This window comes from Heptranchias perlo, chromosome 17, assembly GCF_035084215.1.
Source record: "Heptranchias perlo isolate sHepPer1 chromosome 17, sHepPer1.hap1, whole genome shotgun sequence".
Taxonomy (NCBI): domain Eukaryota; kingdom Metazoa; phylum Chordata; class Chondrichthyes; order Hexanchiformes; family Hexanchidae; genus Heptranchias; species Heptranchias perlo.
In genome coordinates this window covers 35,540,361-35,558,193 of record NC_090341.1, presented here as the reverse complement: position 1 = coordinate 35,558,193, position 17,833 = coordinate 35,540,361, and the positions used below count along the sequence as shown (strand labels likewise).

Genomic DNA, 17,833 nt, shown 5'->3' with positions numbered 1-17,833 from the left:
AATGATTGAAAAAATTCTGAGGGACAGCATTAATTGTCATTTAGAAAGGCTTGGATTAATCAAGGACAGTCAGATTTGTTAAGGGAAGGTCATGTCTGACAAATGATTAAATTTTTTGAGGAGGTAACGAGGGTTGATGAGGTAGTGCATTTGATGTAGTCTACATGGATTTTAGCAAGGCTTTTGACAAGGTCCCACATGGCAGACTGGTCAGAAAAGTAAATACCGATGAGATCCAAGGAAGAGGAAAGTTGGATCCAAAATTGGCTCAGTGGTAGGAAGCAAAGGATAATGGTCGACAGGTGTTTTTGTGACTGGAAGGCTGTTTCCAGTGAGGTTCTGCAGGGCTCAGCACTAGGTCCTTTGCTTTTTGTGATATATATATATATATATCTCAATGATTTACACTTAAAGATGTCCGCAGATGATACAAAAATTGGCCGTGGGGCTGATAGTGAGAAAGGAAGCTGTAGTCTGCAGGATGATGTCAATAGACTGGTCAGGTGGGCAGAAAGTGGCAAATGGAATTCAATCCGGAAAAGTGTGAGGTAATGCATTTGGGGAGGGCAACCAAAGCAAAGGAATACACAATAAACGGTCGGATACTGAGAAGTGCAGAGGAACCTCAGAGGCAGAAACCCTCATCACATTTAAAGGGTACTTAGATGTGCACTTGAGGTGCCGCAACCTACAAAACTACGGACAAAGAGCTGGAAAGTGGAATTAGGCTTGATAGCATTTTTTTCGGCTGGCACAGTCACAATGGGCCGAATGGCCTCCTGGCCTCCTTCTGTGCTGTGAATTTCCATGATTCTATGAATTGGTGTCAACTCGAATCTTTCAGAAATGGGAAGTAAGTGGCAGAGCAGGAGCTCCCTAAGCGGTTGGAGACCATCTATTCCCAATAGTAAACCCTTCTATTTCTTTCTCCCTCAGGTACTTATCTAGCTGCCCCTTAAATTGATTGGAGGGTGGGTCTGAAGGCTGTTAGAACTAATGAACCAGACAACAAAGCATTTTTGACTAAAATTTAGTGTGACGACTTTAATTATTTCACGGCACACACAGGATTTTTAAAAAACAGCTTTACTCATTGAAATCATTTCCCAGCTTCACTTGATACAATGCAATAATGCTGTAACAATTGTATTATTTTCTATTACTCAAGGACCTAAGTGATCTCAATAATTGTTGTAAAAATATGTTATGTTACTGCTATTTACTTGTTCTATTGCTGTTTAACAAATTTGACACTAAGTCGAAGTCTAGTGTATTATTCTGCCGCTTTCCAAAGACAAGGAGGATAGAGATCATATGATAAAGCCAGTAACAGAAATAAAGAGAAAAGGGTTCTCTGTTCGATCCCTGGGAAAATTTATGCAGATTATTTTTATGGGGAAGAACTGTGGTTGCAGTCTTCCAGAAACCTGCCAAGTGAAAAGACCTAAGTGCGAGACAAACTTGCAGTGAATTCATGAGCCTTCACCTTTCAACAGTATGAACCTGCTAAAAATAAATCCTGGTTTCTCAAACACCTTCAATGAATCAACTGAAGGCAGCCACACGACAAGTCCCCTAAATCCCCTCTCCCTGAACACCCTCCCCCACATTGAGCAGAGAGAAACACTGACACCACACCCAGTGACCATAAATCAGGAACTCTCCTGCTCACCTTCAAATCAACTGAAATCAGGGCAGCCCTACCACAGAGCAGAAATCAGACAACCCTCTCCCCAGTGAACTGGAGCCCCCGTAATCTCCCTAAACAGGAACGTCACCAGTGAACCCCCTTCCTCCCCACTGAGCAGAAATGCAGCTCCTAACCTCCCATCCCTCCTGGAAATTAAGCAGAATCCTCGACTCAGGTAATGCCTGGCCTTCCCCATCCCCTACTGACGACAGAGGGTTCCTCCTACCTCCCTCCACCCCCAGTGAAAAACAAATCCTCAGCCCTCGCTGAGCTGAAGTTTGCTCCCCCACCCTCAGCTTACAACAAATTTGGAACTACTCTTGCCTCCCCCCAGAAGTAGAAAGAACTTGTGCTACCAGAGCACTGACTTGTCTCTCAAGGGCCTTACCAGGGAAAGGTAATCAATTCCAGAGGCTCGATTACCTGCCGCAAAAAGGTCACTTGCTCCATTGAGAGAAGATTTAAAGGATGAAAAGTTTATATCTATGAAATTAATTTAGCTATAATTTCTCAGTGTCTTTTCCAGCTGCATCATCTAACATGATTGATGATAAATTGCTATGCTGATTAACAGTTCAAGCAATCTGCCTATTCAATTTGTAATAGCTTCAGTTATTTAGGGCTCACCATTTACTTAGATTCTTAAGGATAAAAAGATTGTCAAGTAGGAAAAGATGACATGAAACCCAAATCGGTACATTATTAAAGCTGACAATTGTACCACTCCAGCCAATCTGCTACTACATGAAAGAGGCCAAATCTTTGGCTAATTGAAAATCAAAATTAAGAGACTGAGCCTGAAAGCAAACAAGTGCTACTTTGAACTTTACCAAAAATGCACTATATTGTTGATAATTGTGATTCCACTACCACTAATCTGACAAATAATGTAGCTTTACAAATATTGTACTTGCTCCAAAGGTGTTGGTACCATTGTAGATTTGGATAGGCAGAGTGGATTATCACCATCTTTTACTAAGCACCTGCAGTGTGAAGTGTTCCCAAGCAGTTGCAGTTCAATATGTTCACTATTGATGTCACTAGCTAGTCTACAGGAAGTTGGCACCAGCTAAAGTATGCCAAACCAACTGTTTAAATATTTTAGGACAGTACTTTGGAAAGATTAGTCAAAAGACCTAGTATGATCAAATACCCAAACTGAGTATGGAGATTATCAACAGCTACCCTCAGTAAACCCAGGTTTACATAAGTAGCAACAGAACTTTTCTTACTGATATCTTTGTATATTCTTTGGAGCTTGCAACACTCTCTACATAATGTTGTTTGAATTAAAGCCTACTACTCCTTCAAATGGGATTAAAAGCTGACGACCTGTATTGTGGCAGAGCAAGTCAAATCCCATAGCGAACGTTCAGACCGCTCACATGAGACTGACTCTGTTGAACCCAAGAAGGGACTTTTTGGCAGACCTGAATTCATAAGGGGTTTAGGTGGAAAAGAATTATACAATTTAGTTATAATTTTCAACTGTTCCCACAACCTCCACCACATAGAAGAGCAAGGGCAGGAGGTGCTAGGGAATACCACCACCTCTTAAATTCCTCAAGTCATATACCAACCTGACTTAGATATATAATCACTGTTCCTTCATCATCACTGGGTTAAAAACCTGGAACTCCCTACCTAACAGGACTGTGGGAGCACCTTCACCACATGGACTGCAGCAGTTCAAGATGAAAGCTCACCACCACCTTCTCAAGGGAAACTAGGAATGGGCAATAAATCTGGCCTTGCCAGCAATGCCCATATCCCAGGAATGAATGATGCAAGTACATTTGAGTTTATTTTCACATCGCCAATCTTTAACATATTTAGAAGCACTCTGCATATTTAAAATAACCACTGCTGAATTGACACTTGTATTTCGATGGTCCTGCACTTCAACAGTCACACAGTTAAGGCGGTGCGTAGCTGAGACATTCCAGCCAAGATGATCCCTATCAGAGGCTGCTGGTCTTAGTGCTGCAGTTACCATCAACAACCTGGGTTAGAGGACACCATTCCTGGTTTCCCTGCTAGAAGGGATTGTAACATTAAAATGGCCCTCCTCCCCATCCCCCAGGACTTAGAATCTCAACTTCACTTACTGTAATCCCAACAAATGAATAAATCTATATACAAATATCAGGAGAGGCCACAATTCAGAAACTATTTCCTGATACAGTACTAGGAAGTGCTTAGTCATAAGAAGTACTTTGTGATGTGAGATGGGTAACTGTCTAGTCTTGCCATGGCGATTGGTGTGAATGTGGCAAATAGCAGACTAATGAAGCATTGTATGAGATGTAACCAGCTACCTCAGCCCTGGTAACTATTAGCATGGTCCCCATGTATATGATAGCTTCAAAGTGGAGACATGCTATGAATGAAGGAATACAGTGAAGTGTTGCTCCACTGGGATAACAGATTGGAGCGGTATGCAGGCATGAACAAAATTCTTATGTGATTGACAATCTTTCAAATGGAACACAGAAGTACTTTAAAGTAGTTTTTATTGCATGCAAGAAATGTTGCATATCTTTGGACCTGCAAACAGTTAAATATCAAGTACACTTATTTTAAATGCTAAATTGTTTGTCAAGCATCCCAACACACTCAGCATTTTAGCAGCTGTCTTAGAACAGTTAAAGTATTGCAACTGCATAGTTTCATCAATAACAGTGAGCTGAAATCCCCAAGGAAATGATTTTTAAACTCACTTTTCCAGGCTTATTAGCTTTGTAAAAATTGAGATGGATGCTAAAAAAAGTTTGAGTTTGCATGTGCTTCACATTCTACTTGGTGGTGGTGCATCTGTTGTGTTTTCTAGTATAGGATTTACCCAGTTTGCAATGATTTGTGCTATTACAGTTAATGGGAAGAAACTAAAGAAGGTAGCCAATGTTTTCTTCACATTTCACTGAACTTTTCAAGCCCAATTTCATACGTTAGTCCCTGTTCACCTGGATCTCCTCAGCAAGTCAACTAGAATACACGTTACAACAAAAATAAATTGATCATATTGTTTCCCCATATACCTATATCAAATCAATACAACGGTATTTCAGACATATTTGTGGGAAGATCACACTGAACAGAAGGATGTGCAACTTGGTGCATTTGAAAGCGGGATTGGAAAATTTGTTAAGATTGTGAAGATGTCACAGTGATTTCATACAACATCATACAATCAGATCTATATATGTTGATTCTCACCTACCCAAGAACCAAAGGTATTTTAAGATTATTTCCCTAAACCCAAAAACAGAAAACTTAACCAATTGACAATTAAATTTAATACCACAACAAAAAAGTGCTCAAGTATATATATCTCATCCAGGTAAACTACTGCAATATTGGCATGTTAGCTTGCAGCTAATTAACAAAACTTCAAGATACATAAAGCCAAAGAAGCATAGTCAGGCACTATACCAAGCTGTTCATTTTCTACAATACATTTTACTCTGCAAAAAAAACTATCCACTTATACTTTGGAATACTTGAAAATGGAGGAGCATCAATATCAGCTTGAATGTGGATTGCAAAATCTTATTCCAGGAATGCTGCACAACATATACCAAGTTAATGGTGTAAAATTAATTGATATTAATCAGTTCCTCGTTAGTCTTTGCTTTGAGCTGCCAACATATCTGCAAATTTAGAGATGTGTTCCTGTTCCTGACCAAGTGCATTCAGAAAGATACCCATGGGGCTCTTCTTCAGTCCGATCTCTTCCATCTTGTTTTCAATCTTGTTCTTCAAGTTACGAAGCCGTAGAGAAGAATGCACGAACATCACTGAAATAACATTGGTTATTTAGGTTAAACTGGAATTAACTAGCACAATTTAAGTTAAGCATTTTTACACAAGTCAAAAGCTATGTAAACACATTAAACCCAGGCAAAAAGGTTCACTAAACAAGTTATAGCTTGGAATCAGTTCGCTACTTGCTCCATTTTGGATTTTGCAGGCCAAGACCTTTTTCTTTCCCCGAAAAAATAGCAGCAGGCAAAATTACAGCCATTTCTGGATTCTACTGGACCTATTCACAATGCACTGAAGGCCCACAAATGTCTCCATGACATAAGATAGAGGCTTCACATTTCCAGATCTGGATTTGGTTTTCTAAAGAGATTCATGTTGAAACACTAATGTTCTAATTTCTACATCACAACAGTGATTGTACTTGAAAAGTAATTCACTCGTTGTAAAACACTTTGGGATGTACCAAGGACACGATAGGCACTATATAAATTTAAGTTCTTTACTTTTTCTGGCAAACATATCCAATTTAGGACTATATTTGCTTTTCCTTCTCCCTCCAACTACTAATTTTCTCCCCACCTTAAGCCATTTGACTGTGGAAGAAACAGTGGGAAAGAAAATAAGTCATAATCGAGCCTGATCCTTTCCTCATACAACATCCAGAACCATGCATTTTTCACATGGATTAATGGACAGTCAGAGCAGGAACCCTGGCTAAGTTCAGTGCCCACACAGCCACTGAAGCTAGAGATCAGATAACAGCACAGATCATGGAGCAAAACCTTCTTAGTTGTTATGGTTCAGTTACCACAGTGGACAGTGCATTTATTTACTAGTAATAAATCAAGTGGGCTTCAGTCTATTTTTTGCATGACAAAGATGCTAGTGACATGTTTTGGACTGAGTTTAATATTTTACACATTTAAAACATCTGACAGACACGCAATACTTACAAACTAAAGGTAAAGTGATTCCGAACAAGAAAACCATCACTCCCCCGACGATGGAAATGAAAAAGTAGCTAGTCAGCAAGATGGCCAAAACAAACCAAGTTGGGTACCGACGCTTGAAATTACCAATAGCTGCCTTATTTTCTGAAGCCCACACGGAGCCCATGAATACCAGTGCTACCACTGCTCCACCTAGGATGATCTCCAAGGGACTCATAAACCTGCCAACAAAACAAAGTTCAATGCATTAGTGAAAGGGGTTAACAGAGTTTAAAAGTTTAATTTTACACAGCACTGAAAATTTTCTATCCTACCCAGGAAAATTCAACAAGAAAGCAGCAATACCCCTGGTAAAAGCTTGCAGTTCAAATATGAACTGGATTGGAGGGCACACACGCATCAGTGTAAGTTTTAATATTTGGTGGACATCTACAGGATGTTTAGTAATCATGTACCAGTTCAAATACAACTCCCAGCTTTATACTGATCAAAATTAAACATAGAATTTCATCTCAACCTCAAATAAAATGGCACTGGTCACACCAGTAAGGAGCAGACAGGGACGGAAACAGAGGAAACAGTTTCAGTTAATGGGAGAGGAGAGAAAGAAAATGGCTTCCGTAATGTATTTCACACCAGCTGACAAACATATGAACATGAAGTCCCTCTCCTTCTAGGATTATGAAGTTCCAGTTACAGAGTTCTTCATTAAATCACATGTTCGACAGCTACAAAACATTTCATGCAATAAGCTACAAGGAATGTTTTTCTCCAAAGTGATCCATCCAGCAGTAACATGATGAGTCACTCGAGAAGGCAAATATTAGGCAGAGCAGGGATTCAAATCCACAACTTTGTAGTCAACTGTTACACATTCAGCCATGTGGCATCCTGGGTTACTTTGGCTAGAGTCATTTACAAAGAGGACTGGCTGCTGCCAATGGCAAAAAATCTTAAAATCACTTATTTCAACATACAGAATGTGGCAGCCTCCACTCCCGCATCCCCTCATCTAATTTTTTTTTAGTGCATCAAATCCCTCATTGTTATTTCCCCCTTACCCTGCATGCACATAAATTGCCTACTCACTGCCTATGCTCATACGTAAAGAATTCCCACAAACCACTGGCACTGTGCAAAATACCAGAGGGGGCTGCTCATGTCCGTAGAACTACACCCAACATTCAGGAGAGAATGAGTGAAAAACCATGAGGGTTTTAAGATTTAAAGTTAGACTGCCCATTTGTTTTTAAAAAGCTATTTACTCCCTTGATTGGGTGTACCCAGACTAAAGTAGAAACGTGGCCAGCTTCCTCTCAAACCTCTGCTATAGATACGCACCAGTGGCCCAGGGACATATTTTCTCTCCCCATGAGGAAATGTCTGACTACCCGCCCCCCCCACCATTTTAAAACCTACAGTTAACTGCTAACTCACCAAGCAAAGGATCATGGGAATTAACCCATTTTTGATCACTGGAGTCAACTTTATTTATTACTACTGAAATAGGTTAATCTCAGTTTACTTAATTGTCTGCAAATTTTGACACAGGTGCTTACATAAGGCAAGTACCTAGGTCAATGTAAATAGTTTCATTAAAAGAAGCAAAATTACCTTATGCAGATATAGCACAGGCAAATGGCAATTGGGTACTGCTGTAGCTGCTAGAGTTCAGTAAAGTAAACCATATACTTTGTTAATGACATAATTGGAGGAGTCAGACACAGAGAACCAGAAAAAGACACCAAGCAGTGAAGAACCTGGGTGAGTTGTGAACAGGACAACAGTTTTAAAAAAAGGTGGGGAGAATTCATTGAAACTGTGCCAAGGTCATTGGAGTTTCCTACCTAAACCCTTCCACTTAGCAGACTCCTTAAAAACATACCTCTTTGACCAAGCTTTTAGTCACCCCTCCTAATATCTCCTCCTTTGACTCAGCATCCTTTTTTTTTCCCCACACCTCCTTGAAATGACATGGGATGTTTTTCTACACTTGAGGTGCTATATAAATACAAGCTGTTTGGAATGACTGATGCCAATTCTCCTTTTTCTTTCTCTCCCTAACAACATATACACTTTAGGAAACAATTTCCATGGAGGCCACCTATCTTTTATAGACTGCAAAAATCAAAATTTGATATCCAGCATCTCATGGACACAAACCCTATTTTGCCTTACAAGGTATATCTTTTCTCACACTTGTTGTAGCACTCAATTCTCATTTAGGGGGGAGTTCACAATCCAATAATTTTCAATGGGAAGCAGCACTCAAAGAAAACTCATCGAATTAATCAAAAATTAGTGGATGGGAAATCCAAAGATGTGCTTCCTACGAAAAGAGTGTTGGGTGATTGTGATCCCTTATATTCCTCTATAACTCAACTCTGCATTTTAAATGTTACATTGCTGCAGTATCTGACTTCAACCACACAACGGTGCTGTGCAAAATGCTGAAATAGCAAAACTGCACCAGAGGCAGTGTGGAAATGTGGAAATGTGCCACCAGCTGGAAGAGTCAGGTACAACAGCAGCAACACTGCACCGGTTCAGTGAGAAAAAAAACAAAAAGGAAAGTTTAATGAAAAGAGGGAACTAAAACAGGCTAAAAAAAAAAATCAAAAAGGAGAAACAATAAAGAAAAACCTCTGCTTATTAGAATGTGACAAATTAAAATCAGCTATATACAAAAAAAGTTTAAACATTTTCCATATTTGCTTGATGAGGCACAAATGGACTAAGATTAGAAATGACATCACTGCCCTGGAGCTTCCTCTGTGGGCACAACCCAGCAGTAAGGCCCAAAAATGCATTTTGCCGATGTCAAGTTAAGCCCAAGTATCCTCCCGATATTAAAGAATGTCCAAACTTAAAATAGGCAGAAGTCAGTATGAACAAAATCGGGGGCCAAAGAAAGGCCGAATTCATACCAGATATTTCTTCAAGTATGAAAATTTGAGTTTCAACTCATTTAACCAACATTCATAAACACCAGGCACAGCAGGTTTAGGAACTTACAGTTTTTAATGTGACTTGTACTTATGCCATAAAAATTCATTAAAAGAAACAATACACAGAACAGGTCTCAGGATAATTTTTTTTTAAAATTCAAATAATTGCAACACAAAAATTTTGCACTTGAAAATCTGGTCGCAATGTGAAGTGACCCCCCCCCCCACACCGAACCAGAATTGGAGGATACTCACATTCAAGAGTCAGGGCCTGTTTTGTGGTGGAGGGTTTAAATGGATGGCCATAAAAGATCTAGGGGACTTGGGCGTATTGCAGTTACACGCATATCTCATGCCCAATATTCCACGATCTTTTAAACTACATAATTGGTTTGCATGTGTCTCTAGGCGCAAATGCAGAGAAAACTCCAGGCTACTATTCCTCACTCCTTCCCCTCAAGCCACCATTGTCACAATGCCAGCACATTAGTTACACATTTATTTTTTTTAAAAAACAGCTGAACCAACCAGTAGCTTGGCCCCCAGAAATGGAGTAGAGTGCAATGCTTTTTCAAAAAAACTGAATTCTGCCCAGTTACATTCTGAATTCTAAATATCTGAAACAAAACAATGCATAGCCTTCTCACACACTATGTAAGTGGAAATCAGAGGGACAGGAAACAGAATGAGCTATTCTATTAAAAAATGCTTCATCCCCCCCCTTCCCATTTGGAGCAAACTCAATAGCTAGTTGTCTAAACACTGCCAGCACCTGTCATTCCATAACATTGAACTCATCATCCATGTTCTGCTATCAAATTCATTGGAAACTATGAGTGCCTGTGTCTAGTTCACTGCAGCCTTGCATCAATTATCCATATTATCCATGACACATATTTAGAAAAGCCAGCTCCAGGTTTCCAGGCTGGAATATTACACAATCCATGTGTAGTCAGAATATCAAAGTTTCCATTTTATGGCTACCTCATGGACCTTTATAAAAGATCACTGGCACAGTACATGATCAGCATTATATAAATTTTGAAGACCATGTCAAACTACACAGGAAGTACAACAAACACTTCAAGGTCACAGCATGAAGGTTGAGTATTGATAGTTAAAAGAAAACTGATTCAAACACCTTCTGGGTGATTCATTAAATACTCCTCCAATATCCAGCTCCTGACACCAAATTATCTTTAGCATTCACATTGAAGTTTCATAATGGAGGTTTCCATTTCCTGGAAAAATGTCGGTCACCATGGAGAGACTGGGGTAGAAATTAGTCTCTGACGATATCGTGTCAGTCGCCTGTTATAAGCCCGCTTAATATTCAATTCTATTGAAGTCAATGGGACTGAATATCAAGCGGGAAGTATAACAGACGGCCAATTCGATAATGCCCATTTAGCGCTGCTGCCCGAGATTTCTACCCTTCTGTCTGCAGTCTTGCCACCAGCCTACGATATACTGATAACAGAATTTACAGAAAATCTGAGTTCTTTGGTTAGGTTAATTTCTCTCCCCTTCACTAATTGCAAGTGGATGATTAGCACAGAAGAGTTGTTACAATGCTGGTTTAGAATTTAAATTAGGATACTTTTTTTTTTAAAAAAAGCACCAGCCTAAGTATAGCCATTGATCACAATGTACATAAAATGCATTCACACATCACCTTCACAGTAATGTTAACGGTGGTATGTGAATGCACCCTACATACACAGCAATCAGTGCTAAGGATGATGTATAAACAGGGGCAATGGTGGATTGAAAGCATCTCCAGACCTGACCTGAATTGTAAAATAGTGTAAACACGGTCTTCTGCAGCTCGAGTCAAAAAGGCAACATTTAGGGGATGAAGAAAAATAAAGTTATAAATATTTCTAAATCATTGCCTCTTGAGAATGAAGTTTGAAATAACTGTAGTAGTTAAAAACAGTAAACTGGCACATGTTTTGATGTCATGACTAAAGGAAGCCCCAGAGCTCATATTGGATTTGGGAGGTGTCTGTGCGAATGGAGGAAATTAGTTTGGAGGCCCCAAGTTCTATGATGCAGTATGAATGCACCCATAGATAGCAGCCTTCACCACACTGCAACCAGTTTGTGGTACCAGATGAAGCAACGTTTCGATACGGGCGGATTGAAGCAAAGACTGGTGGCTCTTCCTTCTCCTCCCCCATTGCATCTCACTGTGCAACACAGCAGCCCCCACCTGGGGGGGGTGGGGGGGGAGCGGAGCACAATAGGGGGAATTATCAGATACACCTTGCTTCATAGCTTCAGCAATCATTGCAGCAAGAGGTCCTGGTAGCTGCAGCAGGTGATTACAAGTTAAACCCCAACTGGCCAATTAAACACAAAAAGGTTGAAAAATCCTAAGTGACTTATTGTAAAAAAGGTCTGGAGAAATGATACATGTAAAAAATGCCCACATTTTGGCTCCACCCCCCACCTTTCTGCTGTAAAATATAAAGTCACAAGTCTTTTCAGTTCCATGCTGTCAACCACTCAAGCAATACAATCTATAATCATCTTATTGCACCCACCGCCTAATGTGATAAAATATTTATCAAGTTCACTGGGCTTTACAATGATTAAAGTATAGTGAAAGTGTGACTATACACTTTTATCGTAGATCAAAGCAATGAAATTGAAAAGTCCTGCAGTTCATACCTCAAATATTGTCAAAAATATATTCAATTTCTGCTCCAATCAGAATAAGTCCAGTGCTTCAAACAAAGTAAATCATAGAATGTTACAGCACAGAAACATGCCATTTGACAATCAAGTCTGTACCAGTGTTTTTCTCCACGAGCCACCTCTCTCCTGCTCATTCTGAATAACCGATATTCCTCTTTTTCAGGCAACTATCTAACTCTTCAAAATCATTTATGGTTTCTGCTTCAATGACAGATTGTGGTGGAGTATTCCACATTCTAATTATTCTCAAATTTATAACCCCCCCCCACCCTTTTAATTCTTCTTGCAATTAACTTAAAAATTGTGGCCTTTGGTTACTGTTTCTCCGGCCAGTGGGACCAATCACTATTTACCTTATAATTTTGAAGACCTCCAACATAGTCACCCCTTATGGAGGTCTAGTTTTTTTTTTTTAAGTCCCCACTTTTCACATCTGCCTTCATAACTTAATCTCATATCCCTGGTAACATTTTTATAACCTTCCTATAAATGGAGTACCTAGAATTTCATACATAGCCCTAACTGTGGCCTGACTACGGTTTTGTACAAGTTCAACATTACCTCCCTGCTTTTGTATTCTAAACCGATAGAAATCGAAGGATTCAATTTGCTTTTTTCTGGCCTTATCTATCTGCACTGCCAGTCTCCTGGATCAAACTCTATCTGCACAAAGGTCCCTCTCCTCCATTTAAGATCTCAATTTACAACATATTTATTTTAAAAATGTATTACTTCACATTTTTTTCCTACAGTGAGTGGTATCTACCACCTATCTGCCTATTCTGCTGGCCTATGTCCTCCTTCAGTCTTTCACAATGCTTGTCACAAATTTTCCAAACCCCCCTCCCCACCCCATCTTAGTTTCATCAGCAATTAAAAAAATTATCTGGACTTGGAGAATAATATGTATATAGTAAATAACAGCAACCCCACATAGACCCTGCACCACATCCATCCTGTCTTGAGAACATAATTGTCACCCCCTACCATTTACTTTCTGCCCTCCAAATCATCTCACTGTCTGTGTGGCCATATTCCCCTTAATTCTATGTGTTATTATCTTTGTTAAAAGTCTCTTACGTGGTACCTTATCAAATGTTTTCTTGAAAATCCATATACGTGCTATCTACTGCATTTGCTTTAATCAATTCTCTTACTTCTTCAAAAGAATTATTTAAGTTTGGACAAGCACAACCACCTTTAAGAAATCCATGCGACCAAGTACTTAGTAATTTCAACCCATATTATAGATTCTGGCTCATGATTTCCTGGCTTATCCCTATCTCCTTCTTGTAACGACAGATGTCACATTTGCCACCCTCCAGTCCTCTGACATCATTTTGCTTTGTAAAGAATTTTGGAAAATTAGTCAGACCCTCAACCATTTCTTCCCTAGATTCACAGCTCAGGATCCCAAGAGAAGCATCAAATCTACCTGAAGCTCAAGTAACTCCTTTAGTACTTTCTCCTTTTGAATGACTGCTCTGCATACACCCCATGTTTCACTTACACACAGATCTTTAAAATCAATAGAAAGTTGAACATACCATATTGAAATATTTATATTGAGCTTAGCAGTGCCAACATTTGAAATTCACAGTACTGCCAAAATTTCAAAGTAATATTTTGCCTACTTACTTTCAAATGTTAAAAATTGTTCTGTGCCTACTGTTTGCCTTGTATGTTGGAAAGGGGTATTAAGCAAAGTTTTTCTAATCTGGATATCTAAAACTGTTGCATTTTACCTTAGGGAGTAGACAGAATGAATGTATTATTTGAGTAAAGGACTACACCATTTCAGTAGACTACCAAAAAAAATGCATTCTCAATGGATCGAGTGGTAACTGCTTTGTCTGGGTGGAACTGAACCACATAAGCCAAGAAAGTTCCAGATTCAATTCTCAGTGTGTTGAGTTAGTTGATCTCAGCTGGGGAAGTAATAAATGGGGAGCAATTGGTCTAATTGGCCTTAAGGATGGATAAAGCACCAAGGTTCCCAATCCTGATTGCTATCATGTAACTCCTGCTGGAAAAGCCCACATGACCATCAGGTGAGAACAGGATTATAGCTCAGCTGTGAAGCACTCCCACATGTAATATTTTTCCAAGTCACTGTCTAGGCTCACATGAAAAATTGTTATTTAGGTGAGATACTGAAAGGCAGCCAGCCAGTGCCTTCACGAGAGGGGGATAAATAGAGTTCCACTGGTTTTATTTGGCTTAAATGCCCAGGATCTACAAATCAATAAACATCATGCAGAGTATAGTATATCAACAGAAACTGGAGTCATGTAATCCCAGGATAATGCAGTAATTTAGATTAGAATTAACAAATCAAGCTGTGCAAGTTATTTTTAATAATGGACTATTTGACCAATAACATGAGCAATTACATTAAATCATCTCTAAAGTGGCACTGAATCACTTCATGCTACAGTGCTTTCAGCATCTTGCACAGTAACACTTGCACTACAGGATATTACAGCATCAGCCAATACATCCTGTACATCACCTCCCGGTTAAACTGAAGACTAAGAATACATATCAGTCAATTGTTTGATCAAAACCTTCTGTTTAAATAAATCCAAAATGACCCAATGAAAACATGCATAGCACCATTCCATAGTTCAGTTTTTAAACAAAAGCTTAGTTAAGGAATTGATTTTAAAACTTGCAAAATCACCAATTATTGCAACCCAAACATTAACTCAGCTTGTGGCCATTTTTAAGCAAGTGTTCGCAACGGGTGCTCATTCAAGCAGAAATATTCAAAGAAAAATAAAACTTGCTTATACAGGCAATGCGCTCAACATGAATCCCCAGAAAATAAAATTTATAAAAATGTTGTGCCGTAGATCAATTGCACCCTATTACGGATTGGGGATGACAGGGTTAAATCCTAATTGCTGGCAGCATTTCCATTAAACGTTCCCCAGATACAGAGTTACTGGTCCTTTGGGTTGTCCGGTACGGCAGTGAACAGAACTACACAAGGAGGGGAAAGGAAACGAGCAAACGTTACAAATGTTACCCTTCTCTCCCCCACTCAAATGCTTCAGCAGAGCGTATTGGCTGTATCTCATGCATATGTCCATAGATGACTCGCAGTCCAGGGTTTACAGCCTTGGAAGTTATGAATAAGATAAAATAAATACATTGTTCACCCGAATGGAATGGAAGATCCTAGCAACAGAATCCACTCATGACTGGCAACTGAATAATAGCAGTTAGTTTCAGATTAACACTAACACAAGATAACTAACCATTACTCAGAGGCTGCTACACTAAATAAGCTTAAACCAATATAGTATGAACAGGTATAACGTGATGTTGCCTGTGTTTGAGAGTCCCTTGCATCTAAATACTAAATGTGCTGATACAAGCAGTATAAAATAATCATGTCGTGTAAGCCATTGCATCGTTACAGAAATACATTACGACTACGTCGATACCTAAGGAAGTGCACCTTGCAATGTTACATTAAAGCAAACGAGCGTGCATTAGGGTGTAAGATAAACAACCGATTACTCAGCTGCTCTAATATATGTGTTCTTTGTACAACTTTTAAACAACGAGAAGGCTGCGGGCCCAGACAGAAAGCCCTTTTTACCCGATCACTAGAAAGATGCAGATAGCCATGACGAAATAGTTGCTCTGATAATACAGCAGGTTGCTGATCACCCGATTGTTCCATTTCGCTAAATCTCGAAAATCCGGCTGAGCGAAACGAGCGGAACCCAAAATAAAATCATCCCAAGGTCTTAAGGGAGCGAACTGCAGCTCCATGATAACCAGCTGCTGTACTGAGAGGAGGAGAGGAAAGGCGTGACCCGGAGCGGCGCTTAAAGAAGCGTCACTGGGCTCCACCCGACCAAACGAGATGGAACCGGTGTCTCACTCAGGGATCACGCAGAGGGTTCAGAAAGGTTCAGAGTGACCCAGTGTAATCCCGAGGCTGCAGTTTCAGATCCACTCACTCTGAACTAATCTTTTGCCTTTTCTAAAATAACCAAAAAGGAGACCAATAACCAAACAAAGACCAAGCAAAAGAACTAATAAAGAACTGAACCATAAAAACAAAGGAAACTTATCAACTTAAATGATAATATTGGGCCAGATTTTGCTGTAGCAGGACATCTAACGGCATCTGTCGTTAGTTAGACTTGCCTCTACACCCTTCAGTTCAAAACATTTGTGCCCGCTAAGATGCTGATAACGTCGCAGCGAGGGAAACAGGGCATTTTTTTTATTCATTCATGGGATGTGGGCATCGCTGGCAAGGCCAGCATTTATTGCCCATCTCTAATTGCCCTTGAGAAGGTGGTGGTGAGCCGCCTTCTTGAACCGCTGCAATCCGTGTGGTGAAGGGACGCCCAGAGTGCTGTTAGGTAGGGAGTTCCAGGATTTTGACCCAGCGACAATTAAGGAACGGCGATATATTTCCAAGTCAGGATGGTGTGTAACTTGGAGGGAACGTGCAGGTGGTGGTGTTCCCATGTGCCTGATGCCCTTCTTAACACCTTCCAGTTCTGATGAAATGTCTTCGACCTGAAACGTTAATTCTGTTTCTTTCTCCACAGATGCTGCCTGACTTGCTGAGCTTCCCCAGCTTTTTCTGTTTTTATTTGAGCAGGAACTCTGGCTGATTTGTCTCCTCCCTAGCTGTGTTTATCTGATAACTTTGCACAGGATCTGCTGTCATTAAACTTGACATAAAATCCTACTGCAGCATTAAACAGTTGCACCTATACCCGGTAATCTGCTTCTCCCCCTCCTTAGTGTTACCATTGCTTTTGACTTATTTTTAGTTGTTTTATGATAAATACCTATTTGAAATGTGACCGGCTGTCCATGAGCCTGGCGAGATATTGCAAACAGGTTCCTCATGCACTCCCTTTCCAAAAATGTCATGATATCATCATTAGGTTCTGACTCAGCTGTAGCTGCTTGTCAAATGCAAATAAAGAAAGGTTAACCTTCTTTAAATGCTGTGTTCATCTGATCACTTTGTGCAAGATCTTCTGTGAATGTATCTGTTCCAATGGAAACAAATACCAAGAATTTTAAATAATACTTTCAATTTTCAAATATTTAAGTAGGAACAAAATGTACAGTTAAAAATTTGTCACTATGTTTTAAAACGTTTAAGCCTAGAAAGTACTGCACTTAGAATATTGTGTACAGTTCTGGTCGCAACTATACAAGCAGGATAGTGTAGCTATTGAAAGGATACAAAAGACAGCAACCAGAATGATTGAGGGGATGGATCGATTGGATTATGTAAATTGGGCAAGTTCTCACTGGAAAAGAGAAAATTGAGAGGAGATATGATTGCAGTTTTTAGCATTCTGACAGGGACTAAATAATGAAGACCATGCCAAACTATTTCATCTTGTCCGGAACAGTAAAACCAGAGAACACGGCCTATGCTTGAAGGGGGGTAAATACAAAACTAATCTATGGAAACAAGATGAATCTTAGTCTTTTATCGTCTAGCAATTCCTGTGTTCCTACTGTATGCAATATTAGCATAATAATGCTTATGGCGCACTTGATATTACTTTGTCCACTATTTTAACAGAATTGTTAACTCATCTATCTGCAGCAGGTGAATGACTCTGTTACAATAGTAAAGTAATAATATACAAATGTGCTAATAACATACGCAGTAATTTTTAGGCTTTAATGTTCAGAACTTTCCATTTTCTGTAATTGTCCAAAACATTTATTTTTATCAGCTTTATTCTTGAGGATTCACTCTGAACAAAAGTAGATTT

The 17,833-nt window shown here is 39.5% G+C and overlaps 1 protein-coding gene across 1 annotated transcript; it reads right to left on the bottom strand.

The window, feature by feature from the left end:
* Positions 1 to 4,186: 4,186 nt before the first annotated feature.
* Positions 4,187 to 15,884, bottom strand: LOC137334246 (PRA1 family protein 3-like). Its single transcript, XM_067998883.1, has 3 exons — positions 15,667 to 15,884; positions 6,409 to 6,626; positions 4,187 to 5,487 (listed from the first exon to the last, which is right to left on the bottom strand). Exons 1-3 carry the CDS (start codon positions 15,840 to 15,842, stop codon positions 5,312 to 5,314), a joined length of 570 nt encoding a protein of 189 aa, XP_067854984.1. The 5' UTR covers positions 15,843 to 15,884; the 3' UTR covers positions 4,187 to 5,311.
* Between the last annotated feature and the right edge of the window lie 1,949 nt (positions 15,885 to 17,833).